At 40.1% G+C, this 21,458-nt stretch overlaps 1 protein-coding gene across 4 annotated transcripts; it reads right to left on the bottom strand.

Annotated features, from left to right (window-relative positions):
- Positions 1-32: 32 nt before the first annotated feature.
- LOC133923947 (actin-related protein 9) lies at positions 33-21,458 on the bottom strand. 4 transcript variants are annotated; one of them, XM_062369260.1, is made up of 21 exons: positions 21,308-21,458; positions 21,085-21,157; positions 20,721-20,842; positions 20,568-20,627; positions 20,421-20,492; positions 18,130-18,232; positions 15,120-15,325; positions 14,069-14,189; positions 12,383-12,447; positions 9,746-9,835; positions 9,505-9,555; positions 8,470-8,601; positions 7,303-7,392; positions 6,856-6,926; positions 6,593-6,768; positions 6,478-6,521; positions 6,329-6,378; positions 4,493-4,538; positions 4,212-4,262; positions 1,051-1,218; positions 33-470 (listed from the first exon to the last, which is right to left on the bottom strand). In XM_062369260.1, the coding sequence occupies exons 1-20, from the start codon at positions 21,308-21,310 to the stop codon at positions 1,075-1,077; spliced, it is 1,770 nt and encodes a 589-aa protein (XP_062225244.1). In that variant the 5' UTR covers positions 21,311-21,458; the 3' UTR covers positions 33-470; positions 1,051-1,074. The 4 variants fall into 4 exon arrangements, with proteins under 4 accessions (XP_062225244.1, XP_062225246.1, XP_062225248.1 ...); XM_062369262.1 differs by having other exon boundaries at positions 1,072-1,218; XM_062369264.1 differs by lacking the exons at positions 20,421-20,492; positions 20,568-20,627; positions 20,721-20,842; positions 21,085-21,157; positions 21,308-21,458 and adding an exon at positions 20,104-20,362.

Raw genomic sequence — 21,458 nt, 5'->3', positions numbered from 1 at the left:
GAATCCATCTTGAGCCATGTTTAAGAAAACAGCACACTAAATCAGGTGTTTTGCACTAATGTCACATGTACATGCTTATGTTGTTTGAGCATTTGTTTGTCTTCCTGGGCCCATAGTTAATTGCAGTCCACCGATCTTTTTAGATATGGGGTTGAGCCCCCATTTCAATTAGCGAAACCAGACACATAGGTGCGTGGTACATAATTGTTCAAACTGAAAGGGAAGTGCCAATAAAACGGAAGCGCTCGCACTACAGAGATCCCTCGGCCCTCTTCTAAGAAATTGAAGACACCGAAACTACGCGAGCTTCTTGGCCAAGCAACAAAATCTCCAGCTTTTGTGCCTCCCCAGGAAAACGTCTGATGAATGTAGCCCTCCTCCGTCTTCAAGTGGTTTAATCCTCCGTCCACCATTCCATCATGCTTAACTTCCGCCATTACCCCGAATCCGGGGTGATCCTTCACGTAGCACTTCATGCACAAACTAGTTTAGCCAAAAGCTTAAGTTGTTGACCAAAAAAGGTCAATCTAATCATACTCTGTTGTTTCCATATGTCTAATGCATAGCCACGCATCTCATGTTGAACTGGACGTGTGCTGGAACTGGTACACTCATTCTGATACCATCGAAATATGAGCCCCTACTGGCCCATTATAAAATGGGACTGATAATTATACAGATTCAAACAAAGTCCTCGAGATTTGTTTGTTAAATTCACTTAGGTACTAGACACGTTTGGGTTAGTCAAGAAATCTATTACCATCAAGAGCTATGCCATGAATCATGAAACCGTACCATGATAGACTAGGTAGATCATGTTGATTGGAGCTTCCATTATAACTTGAAAGAATGGGCAAAAGGGACTCCATGAGGCAAAGTTTTATACCGGGTGACAGAAATTTTAGTATACAACGGATTCAACATTTGAATTGCATACATTTTTAAACAATAAAATAAACGCATAGATATGATGTGACAATTGAAACAGAAAAGCTACGGCTTACTCTGCAAATATGCAAAAAGGATAGCACAATTGTACAAAGTGCTCACCTAGAGAGAGAAAGAGAACACCTGTTATGTATTGTAGTAGCACATTACTTGTGCCTGAAGAAAATAGGAATCCTTATATTTCCTGGCACTCCCAATGTGGACACCATTTTTAATCCAATCTTCCCGATGAATCCAAGCATCCCTACCAGTATCAAGGACACCCAAAATCTGCCCGGAAGTAAAGCAAGGATTTAGGAATCTCAAATATAGGACAGCAAAAAGGGGGGGCAAAAAGGGCAATATGTACCATCAGTTAGCATCAGTTCCAATTTCACCAACACTGGGTTGATGTGGAAGAACTTATTACACAACATATGGCACCCATAAACAAACCAGCAACCTCCATCCCATATCAGCCAAATTCCAATATTCATACATCCTTTTTTTTTACAAACTCAATTATTCTATAGCTTTTTCATATTTTATTTCATTGGAACACTTCCAATCAACATGTACAGATTATTTACATTTTTGTATAAAATTAAAAAAAAATGGGACAACGAACTCGAGAGGAATTTGGAATCTAAGAATGATACACATATTTTTGTATAAAATTAAAAAAAAATGGGACAACGAACTCGAGATGAATTTGGAACCTAAGAATGATACACACAATCAGGGTTTTCATAACCAGGTTTTTGGCTGATTTTCTAGTATTCTGAATTTTCAATTCTTTTAAATGAAATGCAGATTTGAAGATTCGGCATAAATGGAAGTGTAGAATCCGATAACCTCCATGGCACATGCTTGTTCATGACATTATAAGCATGACCGCCAGGGGATTTCAGCTCACCTCACCATGAACACTGTTACCTGACGTTACAATCACCAGCACAGAAGCAGGTTCAAGAAACCGACAAACACATTTCGACTTTTGCCAGAAAACAGAAAACAGACGGTAGGCCTATTTCAGAGTCTAACTGACATTTTTTTATGCCCTTTACTTACAGAACAAAATTAGTTTAAATTCATATACATGTTCCAAATACAAAATCTTGAACAATATAACTCTGACATTTTGAATATATAAGTTGGCTGGCTTTTGCTAACCGGACAGTAGTGTTGTGCTTGTCTGAGAACAGCTTTTTTTTTTTTGGTTTGGTAATTAAGATCTAGTTGACTACTTGACTGAATATTTTTCAGTAATGGATTTCCTCTTAGGCTCACAAAGGTCAGTGTTAACAGACCCAGCCCAGACATCAGTCCCCAGTCAAATTGCATGTTTTGTAAAAATAAAATAAAATTGATAATATTAACTAAATATAGAAGAAGGAACACTTCAACCAAATAAAAATACATTAGCTATAGCACCAACAACTCAGAATATCAGTTATATACATTTGAGATTGGATCAACCAATCATGCAACGAAATTTCCATAAAGTAGCAATAAGGAACAGTAATAAAAGTCAAAGAACATGGTACGATATTTTTAAAAAGTGCAATCTAAAACATAAGTTGAGCCCACGAGCAAGGTAAGTGGTGAATTTTTGCCACGGGTATTATTGTCATTGTACTCTAGTCCAGGGTTTGAGGTTGTGTCTCATGTCTTACCCTTTGGGCCTAACTCAATACAATAAGTCACACATCTGTTGCATGGCACATGATGTTTAGGCTGGTAGCTAAAGTCAAAGTGCCAAGCTTTTGGGGATCTGATGTTACTGGTGAGCTTGAAAGACTTAGACAATTCACTCGATGGGAGGGTCAGCCAGATCATGAGAGACCAACCAGGATCGTCAAAATTTTCCGGATCAATAGCACCTCTGATCCTATCTAAGAAGGTGACTGGCCTCGTCAGAATGTTCTTTCCTCTAGAGTCCTAGTTAGTTTTGAAATTAAGCTATGATCCCGTTTACATTTCTAATTGAATAAAAAAGCAATAAGCACTATATAGATAAAACATAAAAGCAATGCAGACAAGTATACAAAATTAACATATAACAATTGTGATTTGTTTTGTAAAACAAAAATTATTTTCATGAAATGTTTTTAGGATTTTAGTAACCAAATGTGATTTGACACCTCAACATTGGTAAGAATTGTACTAAAAAATTCAACTAACATCTGAGAAATATCAAATACTTGATGGCACATATTTGGTGAAAATGGGATAAGTGCTGGAAATTTTTAAATTCGTTAGAAACCCAACTTAGAAGTTCTAAAAAATTCATGAATTGTAGGTTAGGTTATGCTGTACATCCATGCAACTGCCATCTGAAATTTCTCATTTTTGTTTTTCACAAACAGGGCCGAATTTGTACTTGAAATTTTGCATGGATGTACAACATAACCTAACCTAGAACTCACGATTTTTTTAGAACTTCTAAGTAGGGTTTTTAACGAATTTGCAAATTTCCAACACTTAGCCCATTTTCACCAGATATGCTCCCTGCATGCACCAGTTTATCTTATTAGCACTGTTTACAAGGAAAATGAACAATAACAATAGAAACTTTATATATGGTGAGAAATATCAACAGAAATTTTACATATGGTTGAGACATATCAATAGAAATTTTACAGAACTATTTAGAAAGGAAAGGAAAAGATTAACCCAACCACAGGGCACCATCCACACTGACATTTTCGAAACACTAGGGCACCATCCACACTGACATTTTCGAAACACTAATTCTAAGCAATCTATAAACAAAAAAAAAATGTGATACCATTTGATAACGCATCACGCCAGGTACAAGGCCAAATTGAGAATATTGAGTTCGATGCACCAACAAACTTAAGCTGTTAGAACAGGTGATATGCACCAACAACACTCCTTAAGGTTTTCAAAAACTGTTTCAGAAGTTTTTCAGACGTTAGCCAGGAGATGGTTCCCAGTTTAATAACAGACGCATTACATTTTCTTCTTATTTTAACAGGATCACATTCTCTCAATACCCACCGGGATTTTTCAGTACATGGAGGTAACTAGTTTACTACTGGGATTTGGAAAACACACCTTTACAACTGGGCTCCCTCATGCATAGCGTGGACTAGAAATGGGTCACAATTACTTATTAAAATTTGGTTAGCCAGGGCTTGAAGTCATGACCCTTGGCTCTGATGCCATATTGAGTTTGATGCACCAAGAATTCACCCAAAAACTTGAACTATAGAGGAAAAAAGGGCAACATACTTCAATCAAGATGAGATGTAACTTACCACTCCACCTTTCCACGGAACAAATAACGGATAAGTCCTAGACTGCAATACCTGCCATTTCAAATATTAGAGATTAAAAACCAAGAAATAATAGACCAAGAAAGTAGATTGTGGATTCACAGCAACATCGATCTTCCCTAATAGAATAGAAAAATGGAAATCCAAGAAATGGACCAATCACATAACTATTCAAGCAATAAACTCAGAAGATGGAGCATGCATTGCTAAAAGAAGAAAAAAAAGGAACCCATCCACATCTGTAAGTTTGCACGAAGACACACCTCAACTTTCTCGATCGATTGGTTTGATGGAATTTTATTAAGAACCCTGAAAAAAATGGAAAGTAGATTAATACACCTTTGTTGATGGTTAGGAAATAGGAGTATTACGTTGACAAAAATCGTGCCATTCTTTATTGGGTCCAAAAATGGGTTAATGTTATAACCAATTGCAACAGCATCACAAAATTCATTTAAGCAAAGAAACAGAGCTTTTAGTAAAAACTTACTACCTCTAGTCTCAAAGTGAAGTTTTTGGTTGTGTGCAGTCAAAGTATATAAACTTCGACCGTTAATACCTCTTAATTATTGATATTGAACATTTCAAAGTAATATGAATAGATTTATTACGAATAGTAGTTCCATAATATTATAATTTTGTTATCCTTTGTAGATATATTACAATAGAAACTAGTGATCAAACGCATTATTATGGAGGACCGTGCTGATGTCCAAAAGTCAATTGTGACTGGAGGGAGTACTAAATACCAAAACAACAGAACCGATACTGCTATGGGCTTAACAGGAGGAACAGCAGCCGGCCACCCAGCCAAGGTGGGGTGGTAGCCAGCAATCCTAGGGCAGCCACCACCAACTTGAGTACCAAGTAATCCTTTAGTTAAAAAGTTAATCTCTTTAATTAGGTAAAGGTTTATCTCTAGTAGATCCAACCTGTTAGGCATTTGGCTATAAATATAAGGCCAGGGGGTATCATTATGATGAAGAAGATGTTGATGACAAGATTTGGCATCTAGAATGGTCATTACAACGATGATCGGCTCAACGGGATATTGTTGGACCTGGTCAAATATGTGGGAGATGATCTTCGAGTAAGTGACCATGACCAGTGACCACGGCCGGTGGCCACGACCAGAGACCACGGCCAGTGACCACAACCAGCGGCTTGTGACCACGGCCAGTGACCGCCGACCACGACCACCGACCAGCGACCACAACCAGGTGACTGCTGACCACGGTGATCTTCGAACACGGTGAATCTCAGCAATTGGTCTCCAAACAGGTGGAAGAACTGGACGAATTTGAGTACATGGATGCATCGAGCATATAGTCTCTAAGCAGATAGTCAGACTAAGAAGGTAGTACGCGAGCAGATGTTCGGGTCGAGCATGTAGTCGAACCCAAGGCCGAACTGCAATAAAGAATACTCGGGTAAATATATGGGAGTTACGCGGATGAATAGGAAAGATATGTTAGTTATAGAAAATTTAGAGATCAGATGACGTGGCATAGCTGAATTATATATATGTAAATCTTGTTCGGTTTGAATTATGAATCCTGATCTCTTACGGCAAACGTCTGCCACCTTTTAAATATGAGAGTCATGGCCGATTGAGAATCATTCAATCGATCAAATACAATTTACATTATCTTCCCTTTTCCAATCTACATTGATATCTATTCTTGATCTCGACGACCAAGGGCAAGTCACCGGCCATCTGCACTCTAACGGGGTCCCTCTCGAGCGTGGGTGACAACGAAGGTCAAACGATGCAGTGCTACAACCAGGGTATCCTGGGTGCTACTTGCCGGATATTGCACACGATGTGCTCGGTGTTTGGCGTGGCATCTTTCCACGTCAACAGAAGGATTAGAAGAGCCTCCCTCTCTCTCATTGCGTAGCACCCCTCCATATACCGCTGCCCTAGCAGCCACCGAGCACATCCTCCTCATCCATCCCCAATAACCCGAGTCCATAACAGATAGTCATTACACTTGTGCACTAATTACATATAGTGGGATGTTTGCAGACTTTTTCAAATTTATTCCAGTAGTTGTCGATGAAACAGGCCAGAACAAGCTGATCGACATTTAACAAACCTTTGTTCCAAAACTGGTGCAAGGCCAGCAGTTGAAGCTGTGCCACCAACCTGAAAAGCACGAAAGAGTTTAGAACTTTTCCTGACTTGTAGAGCAGTATTCATTTTTTTTTTTTTAAAAGAAAAGAAAAGTAACCCTGATACTTATACCAGCTGAATGCTACAGAATAGCTTCCTTTGAAGGTCAATACGTCCTGTAATCAGTAGCGGTTACTGTAAGTAAAGTTTATTTTTCAGGTAAATGAGATATTGAGAAAAATGTTACCTGTCGAAAGAACACTACTAACAATGGCCTCTACGAGGCCAATGTTATCAAATTTCTTTAATCTAGTGGGAAACATAGGATAACTGTCCCACATGCCAAACCCACCATTCCCACTAGGGTAAAGACTGTCGCTTGTTTGCCAAGTATCTTCCAGCATGTCATCATAGTCTTGAAACCTGGAAGCGTACACATAACTCATATGAAACAATAATATTCATATTCAAAAGCACAATCATCAATACTTAAGAAAAACAAAATCTCACCATGATCGAGGAGGTGGAGGGTACTCTTCTGGGACAAGAACCCTTGGATAAAGAAGCCCCATAGAAGGAACCTATTTGGTCACAATTTACAGGATTTGAATTTCGCCTGACTACAATTGTATGTTGAACACCCTTTTCAAGGAAATGGAGAATCATCTAAGTTTGATTCATTATTAGAGTTATCTTCCTTCTTAATCAGACCTAATACCAATTGCAACAGTACAATAGACAGTTTATTGGGACAGATCCAGTTTGTGTGTGTGTGCACGCACGCAGATGTGAGATAGAGAGAGGACTTATTTACACATACTCTCTTTCGTAAGACAATGCTCTATTTTGAAAGACAAACCATTCTAAAAAGGTAGTCTATCTGCTGTCTCAGAAAGACAACATCAGCAAAGAAATAAAGGGAAAGACCAATAAGTATGTGCAGGTTCAAGGAATTACATTGAGAGCTGATAGTCTTGTCTTCTGATGCCCAACAGATCTTTCATTGTCGTATGAATGAACAAGGGAAACAGCATCAAAACTCCCACTCTGTAAAAAGGGAAAAAAATGTACTAGAATAAATTTCATGGATACATTCCACCAACAGAAATGACCAATGAAAGTTTTAAGACAAAAAATCCAAGTTTTGCTTATTTTATTGACCATTTTCACACAAAGTATGGTAGTACATACTGCAGAGTATGATGTGGTCAAGAAATCAAGTCCATGTTTAATATGAATACGACATAATATATAAGTTTGTGTACTCATGAAGGATTTTAAAAATAAAGGAAAAATGAAAAATGGCAAGATAACAAAACTAGCAATAATTCACACCAATAGGGCACCTCCAGATCTGTCCTATAAGGGATATGAACCTACAGTGTTCAACATGAGAATTTTGTCATCTCTTCAGCAAAACATCACCTAATCCTACTGGAGTTCTTTTTTTCTATTTGTACTATAATAATAAGCATGATGCACTACAAAAGGAGCAAGTCATATAAAATGATTCACCTGCCTAAGGCCCGCTAATAAGGCCTTAGGCAGATGAATCATTTGATATGACTTGCTCTAGGAATTTTAGTGTTTAGTTCACATTTGTACTAAATCCAAGAGATTTGGATCCCAACCCACCCTTTACAAACAGCCCCTAAATGTTTCCATAAGTTACTAGGATTTCACTACATACAACAACCAATCCAATTTACCATACTGGAGCAGTCAGTCAGGTACAGCTCCAAATGGCATAAGAAAGGGAGGGAGGGGAGGATGGAGATTTAACCTGGAAAAAGAAAATAAAAGGAAGCAGAATTTTCTGGTTTGCAACATACTATATTTACTACTCACCATGCACTGGAGAAACTGCGTAACAGTACAATCATGCAGCAGTAGCTGCACACAGTATTTTTTATTTGCCTCTTTGTCTACAGTTTTAGCCTTTCAGGTGAAACTAATCGATTCAACAATACCATAATGAAGCTCGTTTAGATAATTCACATGTTTATTCTCACAACAAAATGTCCAAACTGAAACGACAGCAGTCAGGCACAGGGTGTCCATCTAGGAAATCCTTATCGGTTATTACCTTTTTAAGAATTAGTAAGCTTAGAATAAGCCACTTACCCTTATTTGGCTGTATGACTCTTTTATTTTGTTGAGCATTAGCATATCTACAGGCTTGCTCGCTGGATCAGTTTGAAAGTTTGGCCATGTGCCATGTCGACGTTGAACCCAAAGCAGGCATCTAGAGATGTCCTACAAGACAATTAAGTTAACAAAGGAGGCACTGTTGACAAAGGAAGTGGAGTGCATAATGATTGAATGATATGCAAGTATACAACACAAGCACTTGGCATTCAACAGCCAAAAAGGTAATTTCATGCAGTTACAAAAAGTAAGAAGCTAGACAGCACTATTTACCCACGGAGATGAATGCCTCATTTGAAAACTGACAGTAATGACATCTAACAATCAATTTATCACTAGCTCACATGCAAATTACAAAACCACAACTATGTAGTAAATACCTTAAACTACGTTATGTTTTAGTTAAGAGTTCATATATACTATGGTAGAGTGCCATGAGCCCATGATATTATATGTTCCATTAAATTATTATGTAGAAACTGCACAGATTTCATCGCTTCTTGAAATGAATACATATACTAGTAATAGGAAGCACCAATACCAAGGGGAATAAATAGCACTTGGGAAATAACAAGATCAACAAAACAGACCACCCAACATATGAAACAGAACAGAACAAAAGGCTCCCAATTAGCAGCAAGGTATATACACCCACAATAAGGAATATACAACTGCTTCACATACCTTCACAATAAAGTTAAGAGTTTGTTTTATACAGCAAAATATTAATCAAATAAAAATAATTCAAAATATAGCTACAGAATTTCGACTGAGGGAAATATTCACAAGGCATAATTTGCTGCTCATATTCGTAAGATATATGTTATGAACAGGATGATGAAACTAACAGCTACATCTACACTACAATCACATTAGACCAAATCCAAGGAAGATTTCCTTTCCGGACACACAAAGTAACATAGGACTGAATGCATAGTAGTACATTAGAGCGTGACAAAATACAGATTGAATGACCAAAGTAATGGAAATCTGTTGTGCAGGTGAACATACATCTCCACCATATGGAAGTGCCAAAGCTGTGTGGGGCAAAGCTACTCCATCCTGCAAACATAGAAGGGAGATGATATGTTGATATCTAAGTAGTGTTTTCCAGAAAAATGTCACTGGCATTCAAAATAGGACCTGCATTTTTCACTATGAGTGACAGAACCACAAAAATAGAAGGGTTATTACCTTGTCCCACATTTTCCAGCTGTTAGTGCAAGAAATATAAAAGTAAGAGAATTATTACCTCAACACAAACTACTTGTGTAACTTGAGCACCAATGTTGACAACACAAGCTGTAGACAAACCATTTCCGAATGCTGCAGCTAGAGCTTCCTAATAAAACATAAACATAGAATAATTAGAGATGTCAGATGCTTGACCACATTTCATTTTGTGAATCATCAAATACAAAAGCTTGGCCATGCCTCTCCAATTTTGCCAGCACAAATCTTCTGAGCCCAACAAAGGCATACTTATAGTTTGAGTGTGGATTTTGTACCCAGGGGTTCTGGCGTACCCATTAGCAAATTCAGAATGTTGCAATGTTTAAAAAAATCGTCAAAAAATCATGTATGTAGTATACATAAAGTTAAGTAAACCTGCAAAAATTCAATTTCAAATTCATCCTATATGCCAAGAAACAAAATAGACAAGCAGTCAACCTGGCATTGTTCATCATGTGCTAACAGTACCCCTTGTGTTTTTGAATATCGATATCAAAGATGAATTTGAAATTCAATTATTGCAGGTTCACTTAACTTTACGTGTACTACAAACATGATTTTTTGGAATTTTTTAAACATTGCAACATGTTGGATTCATTGCATTTTCGCTAAAGGGGACGCCGGATCCCCTAGTCACCAACCAATTTCCTTTATAGTTTACTAACCCAGCCAGGCAAAGCTAACACTATATGGACAAGATTTAACTAAAAGCTAATGCTCAGCCTTTGTGTGCAAGTTGCTCTAGTCTAATATTAGTCCACTAGCATGAACTCATGAGTTCACAAAGTTCATCAGTACCTGATATATGGCTACGAAAACATTGAGCTAGTGGCTAGTATTAATCACTTCATCCAGAACAGCTAGCACCAGCAAGCAGTGTCGATCTGTTCTAGTCATCTAGAGCAACGGTACATTTGACAGTAGGCCATGGCTCAAGTTCCATTCTTTTGGCAGTGGAGCAAACTTCCACTCTAGCACAAATCTCACTAGTTCTACTCATGGTTGTTACGGCGGTATGGCGAGGCGCGGCAACCCACCACCTTCACAACTTTACAGCGCCATGGCGCGTGGCGTGGCGACGCCATACACACGTGGCGAATATACACATTATAGTCTAGGATATTAACAAATAACAATGTAAATGTAGCTTAACAGTTATAATCTGCGATATTAGAAAATGTAAATGTAGCACAAAAGGCAAATAACAATGTAAATGTAGCACAAAAGACATATAACTCTCTCATGTCTCAAAGTTGTACTGTTGTGTCATTGTGTGCTAGTGTGCTTAAGCTACTGTTATGTGTGCTAACTGCTTAGTGTGGTACTTTGCTATGTGTGCTACAGCTTAGAGTATAGCTAATGCTTACTCCCTACTGTTATGTGTGCCTAGTGCAGCAGTGCTTGAGCTGTGTGCTACACTGTTACGGGCCTACTGCTGCGTGTCAATGTGTGCTTGAGCTGTGTGCGTGCTAAGTGCTCAAGTGTGCTACACTGCTACTGCTAGTGTGTGTGCTACTGGCATACTGCTACTCTGCTAGTGTGCGTGTGCTCATAGTGTGATACTGGCCTGCTGGCTGCTAGTATGCGTGAGAGTTGAAACAGAACAAAAAAAAAACACAATAGAAGAGGAGCCGAGGAGCTACTCGATGGAGGGCGGCTGGGGGTGGCCGGCTCGGGAGATGTCAACTCGAGGGTGAGGGCAGCCGACGAGGGAGACACCGAGGGCAAGGCCGACGGAGGGCGAGGGTGGCCGAAGATCCGAGGCGGGGGCGGCGAACACAGCAGGTGCAGGGGCGGGCGGAGATCGACTGTCCCGCCTTCGCCACTGGCGGCTCGGGCTAGGGTTCCTCAGTCCTTGCGGGCTCTCGATGGATGCGGATAGAATGGTGTGGGCGGATTCCTCAATCCTTAACTGGATTACCAGGTAAGTCACCACCAATCTAACCTTCTATTACGCCTACCACAGAGCCGTCATGTGCCACAGGACGCCATACAGGCGCCACGGGGACGCCGCGGTGAGCTGCCATGTGCCACAGGACGCCATACAGGCGCCACGGGGACGCCGCGGTGAGCTGCCATGTGCCACAGGACGCCATACAACGCCACGGGGACGCCACGAGGACGCCACAGGGACGCCACGGCGATATGGCGGACGCCATACACGGCGGAGCTGTGGCGTCCCTGTGGCGACAAGCGGATTTCCGCCACGACGACATATCGTCGTTATGGCGACGATATCCCGACGCCATAACAACTATGGTTCTACTACACTACGAACCTCTAAAACTCAGTTGTTTTGGCAAATTGACCTACTCCTCTCCAGCATAGCTAGTTGCATACTGCTAGTTGCATACAGAGGGAAGGAGGCACTAAGTCTAATGCGAAGTAGATAAGAAATTACCACACATGCCCATAATAAATAACATGATACAATTACTCCACCTCTCCCACATCATTAAAGTAGGGGTAGAGAATGGAAACATAGCAAGAACTACACTCTATTTCACCTCACTGGACTTATTATTTGAAATGGCAACTCCAGAGTAACTAATAGGACTTATATTGTGAAACGGAGTGATTGGGATACCAAATGCAGGTAAAGAAAAAGGATTTCATGTAGGTGATAAATGCTTGGAGATAGGAGGCAAAGACAAACCTGGTGTACCACTGCTGTGCTAAACCCCAAATCGTGAAGGACAATAGACAGCATCTCTTTTATTTCTGTCATGGATTGAACAAATTAACTTTTCTTCACCAGAAAAAAATTAACAGAATCTGCCTTAAACAACAGAACAGACACTTTGCAGTACAAAATAGTGCCAAAAAAAAAAGGCAAAGCGAACAGCTGACAAGAGACATTTGTCAGCTGTATACTCAAAATTCTAATAATAATGAATTTATTAACTTAAGGCTCCTGAACTAAATGCACAACAGACATATCAATGAACAACATTAGAAAAAGAGATCATCCCAAATGATGAGTGATGGCAAACACTGGCAGAGGATGCAGATTCAGAAACCAAACTAGGGATCACAACACAAATAAAAGATATGCCACCAGACAAAGATCACGTCCACAACTATCACAAAGATCATGTCCACAACTATCACAAGGATCAATTAATCAAATCGAGCTTGGTGAAGACTATGACCACATAGTATCTGAACATGTGCTACATGAAAGAATCGATTAGAGAACTACGCGTGTACATTCCAAACCGTCTTGCTAAGAAAGTGTATTCTGTGAATTAACATTTGACATTCATGTCGATTGAAAAAAAAAAGTTGTTAGGATGTTAAACTAATAAAGAAAATCAATACCAATGTATTAGCTTAACAAATAGTCAAATACAAACAGAACACCCCCACATACCACACTGACCAAATCGGATGTTGGAAAATCATGACTCCATTCTCCTCGCATACAATGATATAACGTGTCCATATTTTTCTTCCTTCATCTGTTGTTTACTCCCTTAAATTACCCTAAAATCTAGATGTCTAGCCTAGTACAGCAATTCACAGAGTACTGACATCACACAAGGCAGTAGTACTCTTTGACATGAAAAGTTGTATCAAGTCACTGACAAACCCAAGAAAGTGATCTATTCTGAGAGGAAATTGGATAAGCCTTTGTATTGTTAACCCAAGAAAGTTTGTACCAAGACGTACTGACACATACTTAGGGTGTGTTTGGTTGGTGGGATGAGGTTGGATAGGAGATGGCCATGGCCATCCACATTTTTTAGGCGTTTGGTTCGAGGACGGGTGGATGGGGCCATCTAACTTTTGGGAATATTCCTCAAATATGTTGGATGGAGTGATCCATTCATTTTGGCCGGATGAGGTCATCCACCTTGGCTAATCACAATCATTAGTAAAATAATTAGTAATAATTAGCATGGTGTTGCTAATTAGTATTTATTACTATGAGATTATGGTTGTTAAGTGTTAGTGTGTTTATTAGTGCATTATTGGTATCGATTAGTGTGTGATTAGTGATAATTAGCATATTTTGTTGTTAATTAGTAGGTACTACGATAAGATTAGCATTGATAAGTGTTAGTACCCGTTGATTAGTGTACAGTTAACTATTATTATTTTAAATTAAAAGATATAATTTAGTTAATTACTCTCATCCCATCCACCCTCATCCCCACAACCAAACAGAAAACCGGTTCATCACATCCACCCAACCAAACAAACAACTTGGATGGGCATATCCCAAAAAACAGGGGCGGCCATATCCCATCCATCCTTGCCCTCCAACCAAACACACCTTAATAAACAGGTGGGCTCATCTTTGCACCTCCTAATATTGTATTGGATGGAAGAGAAATACCTCGGTTGTCAAATGTCTCCCCAAGAACAAGAATTGCAGAATATAGACCTCTGTCTCTTGCGTTGATATGCAACTTTTCTGTCAGTATCCAGTTCCAAATAGTGCGTAAATCTTCTAAAACCTGCAACAGAATATTTAAATAAAAAGAACTTCAGTAAGATGATACATAAACAAGAATGACAGACATAGTCACATATGTGTGACAACTCATCTCTTAGTTATTTTTTTTGCCACCACTTTTTGGAGCCAGATACCACCTGCTACTAGCATCCAGCTAAGGTCTTTTTAAAATGCAAATTATCAAAAATTTGCAGCCCAGAGTTCAACTCATTGCCTAAACTTAGCAGCAAATGCATGTAAGAAGAAACAAAAAAGGCTAAGAATAGCAGGTAACTTCCAAATAATCTCAGTTCCAAGCCCAAATTCCACATTACCTAGCATAAAGGTTTCCTTATTTGATTGTAAAGCTACAGTGTCATGCTGGAATTCTCATTAGAAAAGCATTGGATGCTTCTTTAGATCTTACCGACATTTTAGAGTTTAGACCATACAAGATGTACAGCTGGAACTAGGGATTTCTACATGTGTCATTACGATTTGGCTGCTGGATATTTTCAATAAGAGAAACAGGCGGATCTTTCAACACGATGTTGATACTTATTTTCAGATGAAGGAGAAATTTGTTAAAGCTCTCTTTTTAAGATTGCCTAGTGGAACTGTGTGTGTGTGAGGAATCACTTCAGATCTGCTGGAACATTTGATTAATCTTCCAACATGTTCCTGTTAATTGTTGCAGGTGAGGATAATTGTGTTATTCTCTTACACTGTTAATAAACACTGTTGCAAGGGACGTATCTTGTTCCCTACCAAATACTTTAAAGCCAAAACACTCCTACTCAACCATTCTAGAACTTACAGGAGACCTCAGCAAATGAACAGAAACAAACCTAACAATTTCACGGGCTGTATTGTCAAGTATGTACTAAGAGAAGCAGTACTATAATTGAATTATCTTTTAAGAAAAGAAACATGCGATAATCTGGTTTCCTACCTGATGCAATGAATAAATATTAGAAACATTGAAATGGCCTCTCCTGATCGGGCAGTTCAGACAGTATGACTCAGAAGGAGGGATTTTCAAAGCATCCTCTCCGAATATCATTTCCTTATACTTGGTTTCTTCAAAGTCATGTTCATTACCATCACCTGATGTGCTTGGCAGAGTATCTTCCGCAGCATCCTTGTTAAGTGACCCCTCTGGCCAATTTGAATAGTTCAGCGAAACAATTATAAGAAAGAAGATTGCTATGCAGAATTTACTCTTAACTACAGATGAATTTAACATAGCTGGGTAACTGTGATGATAGAAAGCAGCAGCTACAAAATTAACCCTGAAAAAACTCCAGCTGTTCTGTTAGCACCTATGTTGTACCCAACCCAACTCCAACTAGACAATATGGTTCATGAGATTTTATAGTGACAAGTATATGCCAGACGTGAAAAGTGTGTGAAGCATATCTTCATTTGTCCTTGTCCCCACCATCTTGCTTCCTTTCCATAGTGCTTTCCCCATGCAAGTTATTGCTGTGGTGAGAAACTAATCCAAATTACAGTGTGATGGTTGCTTTAGCGAGCACTCCTCTTCGGACCAAGCCCTGCGTGGTGCAGGACAATCCCTAGGGGCACTATTATTCCAGGTAAGCCAGCAACCAGAGATGTGCTGTTATAGGCGTTGGTTTAGTTTAGCTTTAGCTAGGGATGAAAACGGTTCGAAAACAATCGGAAAAGGCCTAAACCGTTTTCAGTTTCACATTTTCCCTCGGAAATGAAGTTGATAATGATAATACTAGAAACGAATATGACATCGATAATATGAGAAAACCGGAAACGGTGTTATCGGGACGGAAACATGCTGGTATCGATTGGGAATCGATAATTCAAACCCAAAAGAACACATACATATACAGAACACAACGCAGTCTCAAACTATCAAACACGCAAGCTGCTCAGTCCCCATCTGCATCTGCAGTGATTCAGTGAACCAATCTGATTTGAACTCAAGTCTCCGATGTATGAACAGGTTTTCCTACAGTCCACAAACTGTTCATATGCATCCAAAACTTGACCGAGAAATCTGAGATCTCACGCAACAGGAGGCAGGACATCAAGCGGCAATGACGATTAGCGATCAACAATTCAACATCAAGCGGTCCTCACAGGAGTCGGAGTGTCGGACGATGGGTCGGACACTCGGACCATCGGAGTCAGGGCCGTATCGCAAAATGTGGGGGGCCTGCGTCAAACTGACATTGTGCACTCTATAAGAAAAGAACAAACCATTTGTATTGGACACAATCGTAGTATCGTTTACTCTCATTTGAAAATAAATGTTTGTCTCTAGGTGTAAGAGGAGTATATGAAAAGAGAAACTTTAGTTGCATCGATCTAAAATTTCTTTAGTTCTAATATCTAATAATGCACTCAAGAATTAGTTGCTACTAGACACTATTATTTAAAATCTCTCGTTGCATTCTTTTGGCATTATTTAAAACATGTTTAAGCAGGAATGAACTGTATGGGGAGAGAGAGAGACTTGTGCAGTTTACAAGAACAATGTTCGAGTTGCTGTTTGGTTGAGTAATGGAGTGTGGACTTGATTAGCTTCTACTAACTGCAGGCTAGCCAAAAAATCAGGGCCCCAAAACTGGTGTGGGCCCTGTGTTGTCGCCCACTTCGAACATGCAGATCGACGGACCTTGGAGTCGGACGATGGGTAACATACTCAGCCACACAATGGCCTGGAGGCTAGAGGCCTGGAGCCTCAGACTGCTGGTCCGTGGGCCAGATTTCGAGAATTGCCACCGGGAATTTCTTGCTAAAAATGGAAAAACTTGAAAACAATCTAAAGTGGCCTAAATCGTTTTCGTATAGTTTTATCGTTTCCATTCTCGTTTTTTTTTTAAATATCGTTTCCGGCTTCTCCGATCGGAAAACTTTGAAAACGATCTCTGAAATTCCGATTTTTACCGTTTTCATTATCATCCCTAGCTTCAGGTTTTCAACCAATGTTGGTCTTAAATCCCCGATAATTGTGAGAGGTGGAAGGAGGTTGTTGAGATAAGATTTATTTGCTAGAAGTTCGTTGTTTACCAAGGTGGCTCTCCCCACCCCCCCCATGTTAGTTAGTTAGCTTTCTTAGGGATGTGGAAGTGGGCAGTGTAAGGGGATGATATACAATCACCATTCACCAAGGCTATGTGAATCACACTCTACGGTAGAAGATTAATAGAAAGGGGGTAGAGGCTTGACCACTCTATCTCTGAACCTGGATGCATGCTCTCTCTCTATCTCTGAAGTAGGGCCATAGGTCCTGCACCTTAATTCTTTTATTTAAGTACGACACGATTTTTCCTAATCGTTGACACAAATTACTTTCAATGGATCCCCATCCCTTCATTCCCTCATTTTTTTCCAAGTCCCCCGCCAAACGAGACTGTAGCAGACCCTCTGACGTCAGGCACATCCTCTTTGCCTACTTCAAGTGGCCGCTTTTCCCAGATCTGGCAGAGTCAAACTTGACACGCATGGTTCAAACTCATTACCAAAGCAATATTAGACATAATAGGAAAACTTAATTTCTCTAGAACTTTAGAGCTAGCTAGCTCCATCAAAAAACGATCATAATGCATATTCCCTACAGCTCCACCCCTACATGGGACGGGCAACAGACACACCTAAAAACAGAAAGCAACTCGCTTGGGCCTTTTGCCTTGCTTTGACAAATGATTTAACCCAGAGTTGCTAGACTTGTTTCTCTTTAGTTTATATACTGTCCATCCATGTGTGAACTTCCAATGTGGGATTGGATCAACCACAACCATACGAACTGATCAGTTAGATCACAACTAACTGGACAGGTGTTTTACACTGAAGTCACAGAAAAAAGGGGAGTACCCTAAACATAAATATACACTTTAACTTTGGTTAACAACCGGCAACTCTGAAACGAAAAAGGAAAAATGAAGTACTCCACTGAATGAAGTGAAATTATCAGAAAGTACCAATTATCGTGGATGACTTAATACTTCTCTCCGTCACATCTGTCCAAGTCAATTTACCATCATCTCTGCTTTGCTGTGAGGAAAAGCCGTCAACACGTCCCATCTGAAGAGGTAAACATAACGACATTAGCGCATACAGACTATGCTGGAACCTTTCTTAAACAAAAGAAAACTGAATATTGTGATGGCAAACCATCTAATATATCTGCACTGCAAACATTAAAGTCTTAAATATTTGGTTCTGCATTCCATGACTGGAAAAATAACAGCAATTTTCACACTCAGAGATAATTTAGAACTAATTCTACAATTTTATAATAGCTGGAAAACCAATGAGTCATTCAAGGACATCTAAGAGCCTTCTTGTGCAACTGCATTCCATGTAGTTACTATACTACATTCTAATATTCTGTTCAACACTTCATCGTAAAGGCATTTTTTGATATCTACCAATTTCTCCCATATCTTTCATTGATAGGTATAAGGACCTTTCTTGAAAATGTTAGCTTAACTTATGTGCTAGCTTGTTGACATTATATTTCATAAATGAGAAGATCTGTCATATGCCGCCGAGTAACTCCTGATTGCACAATCTGCCATAAAATAAGTGTATTTCCTCTATGCCATCGGTTTTCAGAAGTTGCACTCCATGCTTCAATGATGGTTAGCAGCACGTCAAGCGGTTAAGTTTGATGTGAAAGACCAATATGCCCTTTCTTAGATGGGAATGAAGAAAAAATACCAAGTGGCACAGGCCTAAATGAGTGTATCTGTTCTGTAAAAAAAATCTTCCGCGGTGGGTGGCAAGTGACAACAGATGTATTCACATCCAAATCTCAGCTCAATCTGTCATCGTGTACGATACTTCTCCAAGAGACCCATCAGATTGGCCAAAAAATGAACAAGAAATCAAGAGATCCAAGCATCAAGCACAACCAAGACAATACAGATCGAGGCAGCAGGAGACATATAAGATACCGCGATCTGCTTTGCCTATATGAGTTCTTTGGCACCTTGCCTTCTTGGCCACCACAATGAGGTGGTCAATGATGATAAAGGAGGTGACTAAATTGACCACACTGAAGAACATCGGTTGGGAGTGGTGATACAGGACAGATGATTGGCAGAAGACGGACAGCAGAACAGCAGCCAAATGCTGGCAGCAACATCTCGGGTTCTGCCAAAGCCTTCTGTAGCAGAAATGGGGAAATTTGAGACTGGATTTTTATTTCAACTCGGACAACATGAGAGAAAAGAGTGAGAACAGTTTAGAGAAAGATGATTGCTTCATGTCGGATCCCTTCTAGATTGATGGCTTAAATTTGATGCTTAAGGGTTGTGCTGGTAAGTAATGTCTATGGTGGTGGCCCAATGCCTTGATGTGTGGGTCGTACTTGCCACTTACTGAGTGTATGAGCTTTTTGGGTAATACCACAAAAGACAGACACGGTGAAAGCCAGGCCACAAATGGGAGGTAACAATGATGGCATGGAATGCCAAACTTTTAAAAACAATGGCATGGGAGGAATTAGCACACTTATTCAGTGGACGATACTGCAGGAAGTTCTATTTATAAGTACTCTAGCTTATTGCATAAGCCCAGAATCTTATCTAGGTATTGGTCAGCTTATAGACAACTATAATCTTAGAAGCCCCAATGCATCATAAGCCAACCCTGCTGGCATCTGTTGCACAGTGAAAGTGAGGAAGTAGCCTTAACACTATGACATGAGCTGAGGAGCATAAAAATCCACCTTTTTGTCTGTGGCATCAGCTTAACAGGATGAAATGCTTAAGATAGAGCAAACAAGTCCAAAGTTCCTTGGTGGAAATAAAACATTATCATGATAAACGCTAAGCATTTGGCACGGCCACCCCACGATAAGGTCCTTCATTCTATATGAGCAAGAGAATTTGGGTGTGGTATTACCATGGAAATTGAAATGCCACATTTCTGAAATGAAAATGTGAAACCTGTAGCAACATAGCATATGGCTATTGTCTGGCGTCTCCTCAGTAAATTGCTCTATGTAGCTAACTCCCCTTCCACTGCCTAAATATAACTTTGCAACTCCCCAAGTAGAATATCAATGATTATTCATAGGCAATCAAGAATTGAGAAAAGAAAATGGATTCTCTGAATTCTAGAGTTTGGTCGCCGATAAAGAACTTCAAGGAGGGAAACCCTACCTCCAGGTGCCACTTACTTCGTAAGTCTTAACATGAAAAGCTGAAGTATGTGTAACATGACAAAAGGTGAGGGCATATGGTCATACACTACCATACAGTACCTTTGGAGGAAAGGGTTGGTTCGCTGAAGGCATTTCTTCATCCAAAAATGGGATTTTCAGCAGTGCTGCAATCTGTAACAGTAATAACTCATTAGCTAGAGTGGCAAACATTGTCCAAAAGGAAAATGGTTGGAATTTTTCATTTACAATATCATATGCCCTCTCCCGCTCTGCATTCAGTGATGAAGTAGCATGGCAGTTGAGCATCTGCAAACAAGCACAACTCTTGTTCAGTAAAGATACATTGCAATGCAAGCATACAACAAACGCTACGGGAGAGGGACCCCTTATTTGCATCACCTGATCGCGCACAGAGAACCCTGGTTCTTTGTCCTGCTGTGGATTGATGCGTCGGGCAATGCAGTGTGGTATATTGAATGGCACATCCTGACTAGCAAACCCCATGCGCACATTTGCAGATCCTACAAAAGACGTGCACTTGCTTAAATGGCCACCAACCATGAACTGAATCATGTAGGAAAAACAACTGTCCTTGCTACATATTTCTTTTAGTTGTAGAACCACGACAGTATCCGATTGTCGACAGGATGAGTTCCAAATCAAGTAATGTTATTTTCTACACAATTTCTACACAAAAAAATAGGCCGAGAAGAGTAGCGATGAAAAACAGATACTAGGGCTAGGGTTTCCGGAGGGGGCGCACCTGGGTTGATAACGACGAGGTTGGAGCCACGCTCGGCCATGAGCTGCGACGGCACCACCGTCTTCAGATAGTCCTGCGGCAAGGGGCAGCAGAGAAGCAAAAGTTAGTCGCCACTCGCTAGGGTTTCTCGGGGGGTTATGGGGCAGGAGGAGCAGGTCGGATTCGCCGGCTGTGTGGAGAAGAAGGATGAGGGAAGAATGGGACAGGAAGCGGTGGAGCTTACCATCTCTTCGGCGGCGGAGTGCGCGGCGAAGCGGGGCGCCGGAGTCGGGGCGAAGGCGAAGGTCCTCCTGCCCTAGGGAAAATTGACTACGTTTTGGGGTGGAACTGGATTGCTGGAAGCTGGGTGTCCGTGTGCTCAAGTGGAGAGAAAG

The sequence above is a fragment of the Phragmites australis genome, chromosome 7 (genome assembly GCF_958298935.1).
Source record: "Phragmites australis chromosome 7, lpPhrAust1.1, whole genome shotgun sequence".
Lineage (NCBI taxonomy): Eukaryota > Viridiplantae > Streptophyta > Magnoliopsida > Poales > Poaceae > Phragmites > Phragmites australis.
This window is presented reverse-complemented; position numbering and strand designations above follow the sequence as displayed.